At 37.7% G+C, this 15261-nt stretch overlaps 1 protein-coding gene across 2 annotated transcripts in view; it reads left to right on the top strand.

The window, feature by feature from the left end:
- Positions 1–15261, top strand: part of cers4a (ceramide synthase 4a) — a 47425-nt gene that overhangs the window by 26022 nt on the left and 6142 nt on the right. For both annotated transcript variants that reach the window (XM_030132114.1, XM_030132116.1), the window contains exons 4-8: positions 1622–1740; positions 1942–1999; positions 2283–2333; positions 7090–7182; positions 8167–8295. In XM_030132114.1, coding sequence (XP_029987974.1) covers positions 1622–1740; positions 1942–1999; positions 2283–2333; positions 7090–7182; positions 8167–8295 — 450 coding nt within the window. The remainder of the gene's footprint in view (positions 1–1621; positions 1741–1941; positions 2000–2282; positions 2334–7089; positions 7183–8166; positions 8296–15261) is intronic.

Genomic DNA, 15261 nt, shown 5'->3' with positions numbered 1-15261 from the left:
AAACATATACCGTTCTGACACCCTATTGGTTTGTACACAAACCATTGCACTTTACTTTTTGCACCACTACAGTACTTATATGCAACTAGTCATCATGTCTTCCGCTTCATGAAACACGTTAATGCTCAGTAGTACACATATATGGTTCTTTAATACATTTGCATTGTAGTAAAATGTGTTCATTTTCAATGGCAAAACAGGTACCCTAGTGCATCCCATATTTTTCAACATTAACATTTTAATATAACATTATAGTCATTATGGCCTGTAGAAAGATGCTTTTTAGGGAGGTGGGGATGTACACTATAGGCCCCTGTGGCACAGGCTAAGCTTTTGTCCTAATGGCATTTTTTTCCGCTTACATTTACTTTTATGCTTTAAGTAGTTTTGAAACCAGTACATTTACACTTTTACTTGAGTAAAAAGCTTGAGTTGATACTTCTCCCTCCACAGAAGTGTTTTTAAACTGTAGTATCAATACCTGAGTAATGAATGGGAATACTTCTGATACCTCTGTTTATAAACAGTTCTTCTTTGGTACTATTTCTTGCTTTTACATCGCACCTAGCTACAAGTCCACAAATCTGGCAAGAGGCAAGCACACAGACTACATTTCCTTCAAGAAATGCATGCATGTCTAGTTATTTTCTATAATCTGATCATCAGACAAATAGCTACGTATTTAGCTAGTAGCTTGTAGTTAACCGTAGCTAGTTCATCTGGGTGGGACAACTGACAGGTTTTTTTATGGGTTTTTTTGTGGAATTTATCAACTTATACACTGCTTGTTCAACCACACCCAATTTGAATGCAAAATCATAAAATTCCTTTTAAAAATACATTAATACTATTTGATGAATACGGTTATGCACGAAAGACTGTAAATGACATTGTTAGAAAACTATTGTTCATTTTGATGCATCAGACCCATCTACACCGCTGCAGATATAGGCCTCTTATCCACACAGTAACACCATGGAACATAATGTGCTGCACACTTACACCCCCTGGCTAGAATGGACAGACAGACGTTCGGCCAAACAGACAGACGACAAAACAATTACAATACCCCTCTGGCCAGAGTTAGCCGAGGGGTAAAAACTAAAAGATTAAAGAACAATAGCTTCACACCATACCGCAGTCATGTCTGTTATTGCTTTGTGTTGTGAACACGTCATTGAATATGTGCATACATGTGTATAAATGTGTGTATGATTAAGGTCAGCAAAGATACCTTTGTGATGGTAGTGACATCTTTGAAATATAAATAATACACTTCACCACTTACACTAATTTAAGTTTGTAACTTACCTTGTTGCTGCTGCTCAGCGTCATGACAGACAAAAACGTCTGCATCTGCTGAATCCAATATTGTCCACAGTTAAAAGTCCAATGTGTCCAGGTGTTGTACCATTTTATAGTCACTTTTCCATTGTAGTCTGGACCGTGATATTTTATAAAATGAAAGTCATGTGGACTGCATTTTTTTAAAAAGCGGTGGAAAATATCCACTTAGAAAAATTATCATACAGGTTAGGACAGAGCATTAAAAAGTTGGTCATTTTAGGTCTGTTAGGGTATAGATGCATAAAGGAATATATGTGTGTGCTCGTGTTTTCAGACTGAGGTGTTGAGCTTAGTGAAGCAGTGTGGACTCTCCCAAAGAAAGATCCACGCCTGGTTCAGATACAGGAGGAACCAGGATCGACCCAGCAACACCAAAAAGTTTTGTGAGGCATCGTGAGTTTGTTTATTTACTTATATATATTTTTAACTGGTTTATTTTTGCAGCTGGATTTGTTGTTAACTGTGAAATGTGAGTTTCTATGTATTGGACCTAAATGTACATAGAGACTGCAGTACTGCTGGGTGTCATTCTCCATGTTTTTGAAACATGTTTAGACTCTTGGTTTTTTTGTTTGTTTGTTTTTTTCTGTACAGATGGCGGTTTGTCTTCTACACTGTAGCGTTTACCGCAGGGATTGGTTCTTTAATCAATGTGAGTGAACTGACCATTTACTGTTTCGTGACTGATATGATTATTTCATAATTTGTTGTAAATTCAACTCTGTAGAACAACACAAGGCTATTTAATCATACTCTTGTACTTGCATACTGGGTATCATTTTACAATACACACTATATGATTACCAACATGTTTTTACTGTAGTGTAAAGCACTACATGCACCACATACTGTATTCTGCTTCTTTTCCCTAAGTAGGTTTAATTTGCAATACAAGTAAACTTCTGCTAATACTATTACTTTTCTTGTTCATTTAGACTCCGTGGTTTTGGGATCACAGGGAGTGTTGGACAGGTTATCCCAAACAGGTGAGCAGGACACAGCACGATTAGATAGATAGATAGATAGATAGATAGATAGATAGATAGATAGATAGATAGATAGATAGATAGATAGATAGATAGATAGATAGATAGATAGATAGATAGATAGATAGATAGATAGATAGATAGATAGATAGATAGATAGACAGACTGAACGACCGACCGACGGCCGACCGACCGACCGATTGATTGATTTACTTTATTAATCCCTAAGGGGAATTTCAGAATACAAAATGCGGTCACAGCTCCACAAACACAGCCATACCACATCAACAATCAATAAATAAATAAATGCAGAGTATAAGTAGCTGTAAATAAATTAGATTAAAAAGAAGTAGACTTAAAAGACAAGATGTGTTTTCTACCTATCACATAAAAACATAAAAGCATAAAAAAAAAAAAAAAAAAAAATTGAAGCATAAAAACATAGAAACCCACCCGAGGACAGAAGTGTTCCTGAGCTTCTACCTCCCATACACCCCCACCGAGCTACTCCTCCTCCCGTCTCCTCCCACCTCCCCTCCCACTTAAAGAGTTATACAGTCTTATTGCACGATGGACAAACAACTTCGCATATCTTGTGGTGGAGCAACTCAATGAGTGCAGTCTGTCGCTGAAGGTGCTCTTCTGCCGACTTAGGACACAGCATAGTGGGTGGTTGGCATTATTCATGACTGTCCTCAGTCTAGACAGAGTTCTCTGTTCTGTCACCTTTTCTACGGAGTCCAGCTTCAGGCCTACCACAGAGCCTGTCTTCTGGGCTTCTTGGTTCAGGCGCTGGACGTTTCTCTTGCTGCCACTACCCCCCCAACAGGTCATTGTGTAAAAGACAACACTAGCCACTACAGAGTTGTAAAACATCTGTAGTAACTTCGTGCAGATGTTGAATGATGCCAGCCTGCTCTGACTCTTCGTATAGATGTTGTGGTCGGTGTTCAGAGACCAGTACAGTTTATTATGTATTATCAAGTCAAGGTATTTGAAGGAGGGCACCATTTCGACCGCCTCTCCCTTAATGTAAACATGGAGTGGGGTGAGGGACTTAAGCCTGACATCCAGTATCATCTCCTTTGTTTCTGATGTGATCAGGAGCAGCTGGTTCTTCTGGGACCACCCTACAAAGTCACTCATCAGTCTCCTGTATTCCCCGTACTCATTCCCCTTGATACATGCCACAACTGCTGTGTCATCTGAGTACTTCTGCATATGGCAGAAATAAATGTTTCATTTGATAGATTTTGTTCTGCAATTTCTGAATTTTTTTAATAAGCTGTCCAATTTTATATCAAAGTGGCTACTGACACAGTACTGTGGCATGGAATAGCGGTTTGTCTATTACCACAGAGCCAGTCAGTGCCCTTGTTATATCATGTGTATCATATGTAGACTGGTAACTTGTCATGTCCCGAAAAGTAGCAAGGCAATCAGATAGCAAATAGATTACACTGAGGGACAGCAGAGATTTAGCTCGCTCAGTAACATTTTGGACTGCAACATGGAAGACCTGGGTTCAATTCCTGGTTGAAGTAGCATTTTTTATTATTTTTTTTCTGAAGATTTTCAAATGGGGGGGCACGGCGCCGGTAGGCAAATCTGACATTGATATAAATCAGCCACTGGGACAACATTCAGAGTGCAGAATTTGGACCGCAGCACTCAAGACACTGAACTGACACAGAACTGAGAAGTCACATGGCACACTGCTGCATTTAACATGTAGCTCCGCCCACCTTCTCTAGCCTCACTGACTACACAGAGCAAAGAATACTATAAAACAACATAGAGTATTTAGAACAATAATTCCTATTCTATACTATATACTATATACTATCACTAATTTGTCATTTCTTCCATCAATTGCCACAGTACTAGGGTAGCAAAATGCCCAAAAGAATGCACTGAAGTACATATATCATATATCATATATCACCACAGTACTGTGGCAACAAGAGGCTGTGTTCATGTAACAGTATCCCTGATTGGCTCTAGTACAAATGCTAACATTTGATTGGTCTGTGGCAATAGACAAACCAATATTTTATGCCACAGTACTGTGACAGGAGCCATTGCAATTTTAGATGCATTAGTAGACAATGTTAACTACTAGCTGATCTTGCACTAAATACAACCACTTTGGTTTATATAAGTTGTTTTTTGACTGAAACTTTTGTTTTTACTGCTGTACATGCTACAGCAAACACATTAAAGTATTACAGACTTACAAATTAATTTTTCTCAGAGTAAATGCAAAGGTTAGTCTATCAAAATAGAGAAAATTAAAGAAAACATGACATTTTCAGCAAAATATTTAATTAATTCTACATGAGAACAAGCATCTACAATCACTGTCATTTATCAAACTGCATGCGTTTTATTGTTAAACCAATGTTGCCGAAGATAATGGAGTTTTCACTACAGAGACTATGGATGCATCACATGAAGATAATGCTTTCAAAAAGCTGAGCAACTGCATTTTACCTGAATTATTTCACTGTATTGATAGAATTAGTGGCTCAAAAGTTATTAGATAGATCAGCAGATAATTTTAGGTCTTTGAGGGTTAATGATGTCTTAATACAGGGGATATAATATCAGTGACAGGTGACCAAATGAAAGTACCATTACAATGAATAAATAAGAGATTTTTCTTAATTTGAATATCATTTGAAACATTTGATATATTTGAAGTATATAAATGAACAATATTTGCAGTAACATACACATAATTGCTTTTGCATTATTTAATTCATAAATGGTACATAAAATGGGTTTAAGTCAATTAATGCCCTGTAAATTGGATAACTAGTGTGTTTTACTTTTCCCCCAAAAGAGCAGATAGATTTTTGATAGTCATTCATTCATTTACTGTAACTGCCTAATCCTCTGGAGCCTATTCCAGCTGACATACACCTGACATACACCCACAGACATATAGAGAAGAACCATTCATTCTTAACATTTACATACCTGTGTTTGGACAGTGAGAGGAAGCCATAGTACAAAATTTAAAAAAAAAACTCAAATTTTAATTTATCAACTGAAAATGGTTCAACAGCACAATTATTTATCAACAAATAATTGGAAAATGACCATAGAAAAATCAATAATAGACACAGCTGTTATGCACCAGCAGTACAAAATGAATTTGGTCTCAGCTATCACAGAGTAACACTATCCAAGAACAAGCAAACCAAAAGAAAGAACAGTTGGGAGGGACCCACCAGTACAGTCTTTAGTTCACAGATCTGGCCACATGTTGGCTTTACTACAGAAATGCACTGCATCCACCCATTAACTTTCATCTTCCTTTACTTCCGTTACAATAGAGCTAGAGTGCATGCCTTTGTATTTCCATTTGAGAGGTGACTATCAGTGCTGCCCTGGCAATGGCAGCTAGGTACCTGCAAGTCAACATTCCTCCAGGGAACAGGCTAAATGCCTCTGAAGGTCATGGCCCTCAATGCAAAACATTAGAAAAGAAGAAAAAAGGCAAAAGCCCAGTATTCTGTATGCTCACTTTGACTGATTAGAGGTTCTGAAAGCCATATTGCTGCTGATCTTTTTCCTTTTCTTAGGATATGTCGCCTCAACCAGCAAGGGAGGATGTGTTTTGCTAGGTTTAGTGCCTCAGTCAACTTCCTTTCATTGTGTTGCTGTAGACTGTGAGTACAACATGCTGATAATTTCAGATAGTAGACCACCCTTTTATTTGAATGAAACATTGTCCTCCCTTTATCAGCAAGTTCTGTTAGTTAACATACAGAATGTGGTTTATAGGAACATACTGTGCTTGTGTTTCTATGAGTATCTGGTTTCACCTTTCAGTTAAACTATATCAAACTATCCCTCAAAGACCCAAACAGCCACCAGCAACCAAAACCATCAACTGATCTAAAGCATTTAATAACCTCTGAGCCACTAATCCTATCAATACATTGAAATAACTAAGATATATGCAGTTTGTCATGTTTTCATGGTCATCAGATATGACCCATTTGCACATTTAGAGGTTCCGTAGTGAACATAGAAACACCATCATCTTCTACAACATTGTTTCACCAGTAAAACCCATGGAGTTTGATGAATGACATACTTGGTTTTATGTTCAATTATTGATATCTTTGGTAAAAAAAACTTATTTTGTCTTCAATTTTCTCTATTTCTTATATAATAACCCTCAACTTTAATTAGAGCTTTTTGAACAATAGATGATCAATGAATTAAAGAAAATACCTGAATTTCACTGAAAAAAGCTAAATACAGAGGATATTATAATACATGGTATTTTATTAATTTCTTAAGAATGGTTAAATAGAGAGAAAACATAATTTGGTAACTGTCACAAAAGTAGCACTGGGTTTTTATGGGTTAAAACTTCTCAAGTTCACCACTTTACACACCTGTTCTTGTGCACACATACATATTAGAAGAGGTTGAAATGTCAGTACTGAGGTATGAGGGTTCAGAACAAAGGGGTCTTTCGGGGGTCTCATTACATCCAAATCTCTAGATCTTTGTGAGCACAAATATGCTGGAGCAGCCAGTGTCAGACAGTAATATCAGTGTTTTATCATTTGTGTTTCATTTTATATGACTGACCTATATGACAAGCTCTTGTGTTTGTTGATGTCAAAGAATGTTTTTCTAAGGTTACACAGAAAAGCACAATGCTTTGAATTTGTATTGGTGCAACTGCATTCCAAAGCATTTACACTTCTTGTTGTTTCTACCTTTTTTCTAGCCCGTGGCTGAGTCTCATTACTGGTATTACATCTTGGAGTTGACCTTCTATTTGTCACTGCTCCTGTGTGTTTCTGTAGACATCAAGCGAAAAGTGAGTATGTTTTTTAAGGATGTAGCCCACCGACACAAACACTAAACCTCAGAATAAATTCCTGTAATTTGTCAGAGTAGTGGTTTCCTCTAAATGTCCCCATTTTTACATCTGAAAGCTGAACTCCGATAGTCGAGTGGTCAGTACCAAAAATCTAAATGGTATCACTCAACTGCTCGGTCTGTTTTGTGTTGTGGTTTTTTCCTCTGTGTAATCCAAATGTTTTCCTCATGGCACAGTTGTACAAAATATGGATTAAGCACTGGATTACCGGTTGTTACATCATAACTTTGTCTACTCAGTTTAAAACTGTATATTGCAAGACTTAGAAGATAAGCACATGCTGGAAATTTACTGACATAAAAGTAGAAGTGAATGTGGATTGGGACACAAGTCCTGTCTGGAAAAAATCTGCAAACTGCAAATGCACTTGACAAAATATCAGCTATATAAAATTAAATTGTTTGAAAATAGTTAGGTTTTTTTGGAATTATATTGTTTTTTAAGTATACTTCTGAAAAAAGAATGGTCTTTCAACTGCACTTTTTTGTTTTTTAGTTGTTTTTTTTTTTAAATAAACATCCATTCATTCAGTTTCCTAAACCTGATCGTAGTTATATGTCTTTGTTGGTAATGATTTGAGATTTGGATAAGATGTAAATGTTAAGGCTATTTGTTTGAGACAGTTATGTGGTTTGACAGATTCATTGGTGTCAACACGAACTGCTGCAATGATATCAGTATCACATCATCTGTGCCAGATTTACTTTTAACTGTTTTGAAAGTAAAACACATATTTGGGTGGAATTTTTAGCCTCAGGCCCTGACTCAAACCATTGATGGCATGTAATTCTGCATTCATTTCATCAGGACACATGATTTACTAGACCACAGGGTTAGGGTTAGGGCTCAAGTTCACATTCAGTTGCTGTACATCTCTTTCATGTGTATGTGTGCTCTTGTCCATTTATGTGTGTGTGGCAGGACTTCAAGGAGCAGGTCATTCATCACATTGCCACCATATTCCTCATTGGTTTCTCCTACTGTGGCAACTATGTGAGGGTTGGGACACTGGTGATGCTGGTGCATGACTCCTCTGACTTCCTTCTCGAGGTAAAGCACTGCACTTGAATTCCTTCCTCTGATTTATTCAGCAACTTGGAACACTATTTAGAGAAGTCACCCAGATGTCTCCACGTAGTGACTGCATTTACATATACTAAATATTACAGTTTTTGCCCTTATTCCAAAAAAGATAATGTTCTTTATAAGTTGTTTACATGGTAATGAAAATGAATCTCCCAGTAGTATTCGTATTTACATATACCACATTTTAAAAATGGGGGGGGGGGTTCCCAAGGTTTCACTGGAGGCAAACATCTTCTTGAAAAGGTCAGCTTTTACATATTTTTCAGATCCAAAATATATGCTGATATCCTCTGTCACTTCAACGTAGACGTTTCTCTCCTTCTGACCAGAAATATAGACTATTCTCTGGAGTATTCATCTGCACCAGAGTGGATCTTTGTCTCCAGGTGACAGGCAACCTGCAGCAAAATCCACAAATGAGAATCATATTCTGAATGTGATGGATACACGTCCACAGAATAACATCAACATATCCCACATTTCAGAAAAGGTGCCTTATTCAGAAAATTCTCAAGGTTGAAAAGGTCTCACATACTGTTGAAAAGGTCTCACATACAACCATAGGATTGGGAGTTTGAATCCCACTCTGTCCTATTCATGTGCCGTGTGTGCCGTGTGTGCTACTCACACTGGTGTATGAATGTTTATGAATGTTTGGTGGTGGTCAGATGGCTCGTTTCCATCAGTGTGCCCCAGGGCAGCTGTGGATACAGGTGGAGTTTACCACCACCAGTGTGTGAATGTGAATGAATGAATAATGGATCAAGAATGTAAAGTAGTTTGAGTGCCTTGAAAAGCGCGAAGAAATCCAATCCATGATTATCATTACTTCTTAATTTCACCTTTTAAAGGTACTTGCAAATAACACAACACAATGTTTTATATTAAAATGTTCAGGATGATCTCAGCTTCATGTAGAGTCAGACCTATTTTTGTCCTAGTTCATGGTAAAAAATAGATAATTCAGCCCAAATGCTGAAAGGTTGAAGTCAGATTTGTGAAAATGTTCAAATCTCTTGTGAAAACACATTTTCATTCATGTGGAGTGTTTTAGTGCTTGAAATAGGTTTACCAAAGTCTTAGCTCCACAAAGGTAGTGGAATATATGAATAAAGTAACAGGGAAGCGTAGAAAACATGTCTAAAAATATTTTTTTAGTAATATCACTTTTTGGGCACAAATGTTGTCTGCCATTCATTTTCACGAATGTCTCAAATGTGAAATAAATGAAGCTGAACAATGATTTCATATTACAGAACGTCATTCGATTTGTACCAATGAAAAAGGAAATTTCCAAAGTTCATGAGATCTAATCGCGCGATCCAGGGGCAATTCTAGGACCAGAGGTTTAGGGGTGCTGAGCACCCAGAGTGCTGGCTGGCCAGGCAAGAGAAATGTCACTGTTTTGTACACTTTAACGCAATTTCATACCATCATTCCTACATTTGTGAAAGAAAAGCATAACATTTTTTAGGTAGGGGAAACTCTGTGACTAAACCATCAAATCTGATAAAAGTTATTTAAATGATGAGCTACAGTAAAAGAGGAATGGATTGAAATCATAAAAGGAATATACCCTAACCCTCATTTCTGGTGGAAGACAATCCCCCAATTTGATACAGCAGCTCCTCAATGTATACTTATACGAGAGAATGGGTTTAACTCCAGAGGAATATTAGTCTCAGAGCTACCAGCTCTACTTCAAAACACTGTCTGCACATGATAATACATTCACTTTACAGGATCTGTCAGTGGAACATTTATAAATCTGTTGTATAAATGTACATAAACCAAAATGTGGAGTAACACTTTATTATATACCTTCAAAACATCAGCAAACCAGCACTTTTGTCATTTGTTTTCCAATTAATCTGATTAAAATATGTGACATTTAGCACATTTAATCTCTGAGGCAGATAATTTCAAAAAAATTGTAGACCAGTGTATATGTTAAATGGCTCTCTGCTCCCCTCTCTCTCTTTGTGCTTTAACTAAAAGGCAAATAACCCAACAATGAGTTTTATATCTAATAGGACATATAAACTGATACATTTATCCAACTTACAACATCATTCTAGTAGAATATTTGATTGCTGTGGAAAATGAGGTTACATGAGTTGATCTTACACTCTTACCTGAATCTGGCTCTTTTCTTACAAAAAAAACAAAACAATTGTATGTCCATGATGAGGCTGGCTGTCTGTCTGCACACACACACACACACACACACACACACACACACAACACAAAGGAGTTAATGGGCATCCAGTCAGTTAGCCAGTCAGATACAGAGTGTAGCACCTTGTTTTTAATATGAACACATGCACATGACACAACAGCAGCTTCTCTCAGTCCAGTTCAAACAGACAACAGAGGTTGACTGAACCACATGGAACGTTTCGTAGCTAGAAAAAACATCAGCTAATTCGTACCTAACAACATAAACAGTGATCTACATTTCAGTGCAGCAAAAATAGGGACTGGTGATAATAATGTGTTAGTATTAAGTGGTAGAAATAAAAAAAAAAAAAAAAAAAAAAAAAAGTGTCACGTTTCCTGGTTTAAACCAGGTACTTACACCACTAGTGTATCCCAACTCTGCACGGCAGCGCCACCTCACACTTCTCTATACAGGTTTTTTTTTTTTTTTATTGGAACTTTCAAACATACAATACAATATACAAACTCTTATAGAGGACAGTTCAATAATGACAGGAAACAGATTCAAAAAGGAGCACGTAAAGTAACACAACATCTATGACAAGTCAACAAATGAAAGAAATAAAACAGAACAAAAAAGGAAGCTGTAAAACAAGTGGGGGCCGGCCATGGCTCAGGTGGTAGAGCGGGTCGTCCAGTAACTGAAGGGTTGATGGTTCGAATTCCGCTCTGTCCATGTGCTGTTGTGTCCTTGTATTTTTGTTGTTAAAATATTACATTTCAACCATGTACTGTTTATGGTTTTGACATTTTTCTAGCATGTTAAGAATGGACATAAAGTAAACAAGAAAAAAGAAAAAAATTTCAGCAACCTTAAAATATTTTAGGGGAGCTTGAAATCAATTTAGGGGTGCTTCAGCACCCCTAAAAATGGGCTAGGAATGCCCATGGCATGATCATTGACAGTTTAGGGTTAATGTACATGTAAACTTACTCTTTCACCTCTATTGTAGAATGTCTTAAAGGTTTTAATGCATTTGTAATAGAGTAAGAATTAGATTCAAATAAGTTGTGTGTAATGTTGTGAAAGGCCAAAGGCATTGCACTTGACATTCTACAGTGTGGTTGTTTGACAGCAGAAACTATAAACACAGCCATTGTGTACAGTATATAATGAGGAAGTATTCCATTCTTACACCCTAACACAGGGTAAACCTGTGCTCCAGTGTGAACTCAGACAAGCATTAGAATTCTCTGGGAAAAAAAGAATAGGGAAGTTCCCTGTGTGGCAGTAAAATTCTTACCTGTTCATTCATCAGTTAAACAACAGGTTCATTGTGGTTTTTTGTGAGGTGGATTTTCCGGGGTGTCATATATCACAGATAACATCACTTAAGATGTTAAGATAGTTGTCCCATCAGCGCTAGTCATGTGACCTGAGGTGTGATGGGGTATTGTCCAGCACAAGTCATAATGAGACAATGATAAGGATGTTGTGTTCAAACAATGACGCTGATGCGTACAGTTTTTCCATTAATAATTACATGTGATCATTTCAGCAACAGCATTTCTGTTTTAGCCCATTTAAAATAAATGAAACATTGTAGTAAAGTTGGTAATCAGGTAGGTAAACTATAGTGTACATTAAACACTGTTATCAAATCAAATTTAATTTTTTTAGCGCCAAATCCTAACAAACGTCTGATGACATTTTACATTTAGAGCTGGTCTAAACCAGACTCTTAAACCAATTCACAGACACCAACAGAATCCTCCAGGAGCAAACACTTGGTGACTTTGGAAGGAAAAACTCCCTTTAACAGTCAGAAACCTGGAGGAGACCCCGACTCTGGAGGATGGATGACTGACATGACCAGTTAAAGGGTTAAAGAGAGAGGGTTAAAGGAAGAGAGAGAGAGAAAGCACGGGGAGGAGGGGGAAGATAGGGGGAGACACATGGATGCACTGCAAACTGAAATATAACTGTTAAAACTACATCTGCTATTACTAGTTTAAGTACAAATACCCATAGCTGTTATCACTTAACTGTTAATACTACTACCCCCAGTTCTAACAGTGGGCATACTACAGGTGAAATGCGCTGAACTGCTCAGGCTTCACTGGTGCATCGTCCTCATTGGATGACAGCATCCTGCCAAGCAACCCTCCCCTCATTTGTCAGAAAGTAGTCTTTGAAGGCGTCTCTAACAGCAGTGCCATCCGGGGTTATTTGAGCAGCACTGAGGGTCCAGAAGGTTCATGTCTCCCTGGACTGCCAGCAGCAGCAACAGCTTCAAGCACAGCTCAATAGTGGTTGTAGTAAGCAAGTCTCAGTTTCAACTGTGAAGAGAAGACTTCCAGTTGCAGGTTTGATGGGTCGAGCTGCAGCAAGAAAGCCATTGCTGAGACTTCAGAATAAGAAAAAAGGCTTGCCAGGGCCATGAAACATCACCAGTGGACTGCTGAAGACTGGAAGGTGTTATGGACTGATCAAACCTGCAACTCGAAGTCTTCCGTAACCAATGCTGTTTAGTGTAATCCATTACTTCTGGGACACATTTCAATTTCAAAGAGCGATAAACTATGAACTGACCTCTCAGTAACATAACACAACTGAGTTGTGGGTTTAACATGGAAGCTGGACCCAGCCCTGAAGCCAGGCCAAACCCAGCAATACGTCCATTTAGAGTTTCTTCTCTCATCCATCAAGTGCCCAGTACCCATTAAGTGCAGTTAAATTGGCAAGCAAAACTTTTGAAGTTGCAAACAAAGAGGAGTGATGTTCAAGCAAAACTTTTGAAATCTCAAGCAAAAGTTTTTAACTCACAAGCAAAAAGGACTGATTTACAAGCAAAATGATCTTTTTTTTGATTGCCACTTACTGTCTTTTGCTCTCAAATCTCTTTTCTGGTTGCAAATCTATTCTTTTTTAATTGCAAATCCATTCTTTTTGATTGATGAATAAAGAAAAAAAATTCTCTCCATACCACGACTTTTCTACTGGCCACTAGGGGCGTTTTTGTGGGTTTTTGTGTATATAGATGGCGCTATAGAGCCCATTTTGGCATCTAAGGGGTTAATTTTAATATTGTATCAAACTGTTTGACAGCCATGACATGCAAGCCAAATTTGGTGAGTTCTGGAGCATGTTGAGGGGGTCAAATTACAGTTTTAAGTGGAAAAAGAAACAAATTGCAATTAATCCATAACGGTACATTGTATCTCAAAAATTTTTGCATGTAAGAGTTGTGGTGAGTCTTGTGAACGTATGGATGTATAACAGGTAGGGAAAGGTCAGAAGTGAAAAATGAGTTCCAGACTTCGCAAATTTCCGGGCTTATTAAAAAAAAAAAAAAAAAAAAACTAAGATAGTTATGACAAAGTTATATTCAACTTTTTTGGTCAAGGGTTTACTCTGTTATTTGGTGCTATTTAGAAGCCAATATGACAAATGGTTTTAGAGGAGATGTTTTTAGAAATTTTTTTTGAAAGGCACATTTCCACACTTCCTGTTGGACTTAGCTCATGGGTGTCCGTGTATCATTTGTAGTGGATCATCAAACAAAAATTTTAGCGTTGGTTTCATGTCTGTATGACATTCCTATTGGCCACTAGGGACATTATCTTTTTTTTTTTTTTTACATAGGTGGCACTAGAGAGTACATTTTGGCACCTATGGGGTTAATTTTGACATTTTATCAAATTTTTCCCAGACCTGACATGCATGCCAATTTTGGTGAGTTGGGGTTGAAGAGAGAGGGTAAAGGAGGAGAAAAAAAAGAGAGAGAGAGATTGGGGGAGGTAGGAAATAGGGGGAGACATATGTAAGCACAGCAAACTGAACTACAACTGTTAAAAAGTAGAACAGCTGATTCTAGTGTAATTACCAATATCTACAACAAATGTCCATAACTGGTAATACTACTACTACAAATACAAGTATTAATAGTGGATATACTGCTACTGCAACTGTTAGTACAAATGACAGAAAGCTCTTCCATCTATGTAACTATATAATAAACACTATCACAACTATATGGATAAATGAATAATGAAGATGAAGGCAGGAGAGAAGCAGGACCACAGCAGAAGGTCCAGAGATGATCCAGGAAAAACCTGCGAGGTGACAAACCACAGAGACTCCAGGGAGGATGTCAAGTCAGTAACATGTATTTGCTGGGGCGTGAATAAAGGAGAAGATTAGGAGAGAGAAGGTCAGAGAAGAGGATGAGCAGAGGAGAGGTCAGTGTATGAGTCTCCCAGCAGTTTAGTTTTAGTTTAGTTTAGTTTATTTCAGACATAAACATAATACAAAACATAGGGGGAAAAAACAAAACAAAAATAAAATAATAGAAAAAAGAACAAGTGTTGTTTAAGCCTATAGCAGCCTGAGCTATAACTATAAGTTTCATGAAAAAGGAAGTTTTTAGCCTACTCTTAAACATAGAAAGGGTGTCTGCCTCCTGGACTGAGACAGGGAGGTGGTTCCACACTAGTCAAGCTTGATGGCTAAAGGCTCTAGCTCCCGTCCTACTTTTGGAGATTCTAGGAACCACCAGTAAACCTACATGTTGAGAGCGTAGTGCTCTAAATGGATTGTATAGAACTAAAAGCTCTTTCAGATAAGCAGACGCCTGGCCGTGAAGGGCTTTGTAAGTGAGAAGGAGTAGTTTAATGTCTGTCCTAGCTTTTACAGGAAGCCAGTGCAGAGAAGCCAACACAGGAGAAATGTGGTCTCCTGATACTGGTTCTCATCAGTACATGGGCAGC

This window comes from Sphaeramia orbicularis, chromosome 4, assembly GCF_902148855.1.
Source record: "Sphaeramia orbicularis chromosome 4, fSphaOr1.1, whole genome shotgun sequence".
Taxonomy (NCBI): domain Eukaryota; kingdom Metazoa; phylum Chordata; class Actinopteri; order Kurtiformes; family Apogonidae; genus Sphaeramia; species Sphaeramia orbicularis.
This window is presented reverse-complemented; position numbering and strand designations above follow the sequence as displayed.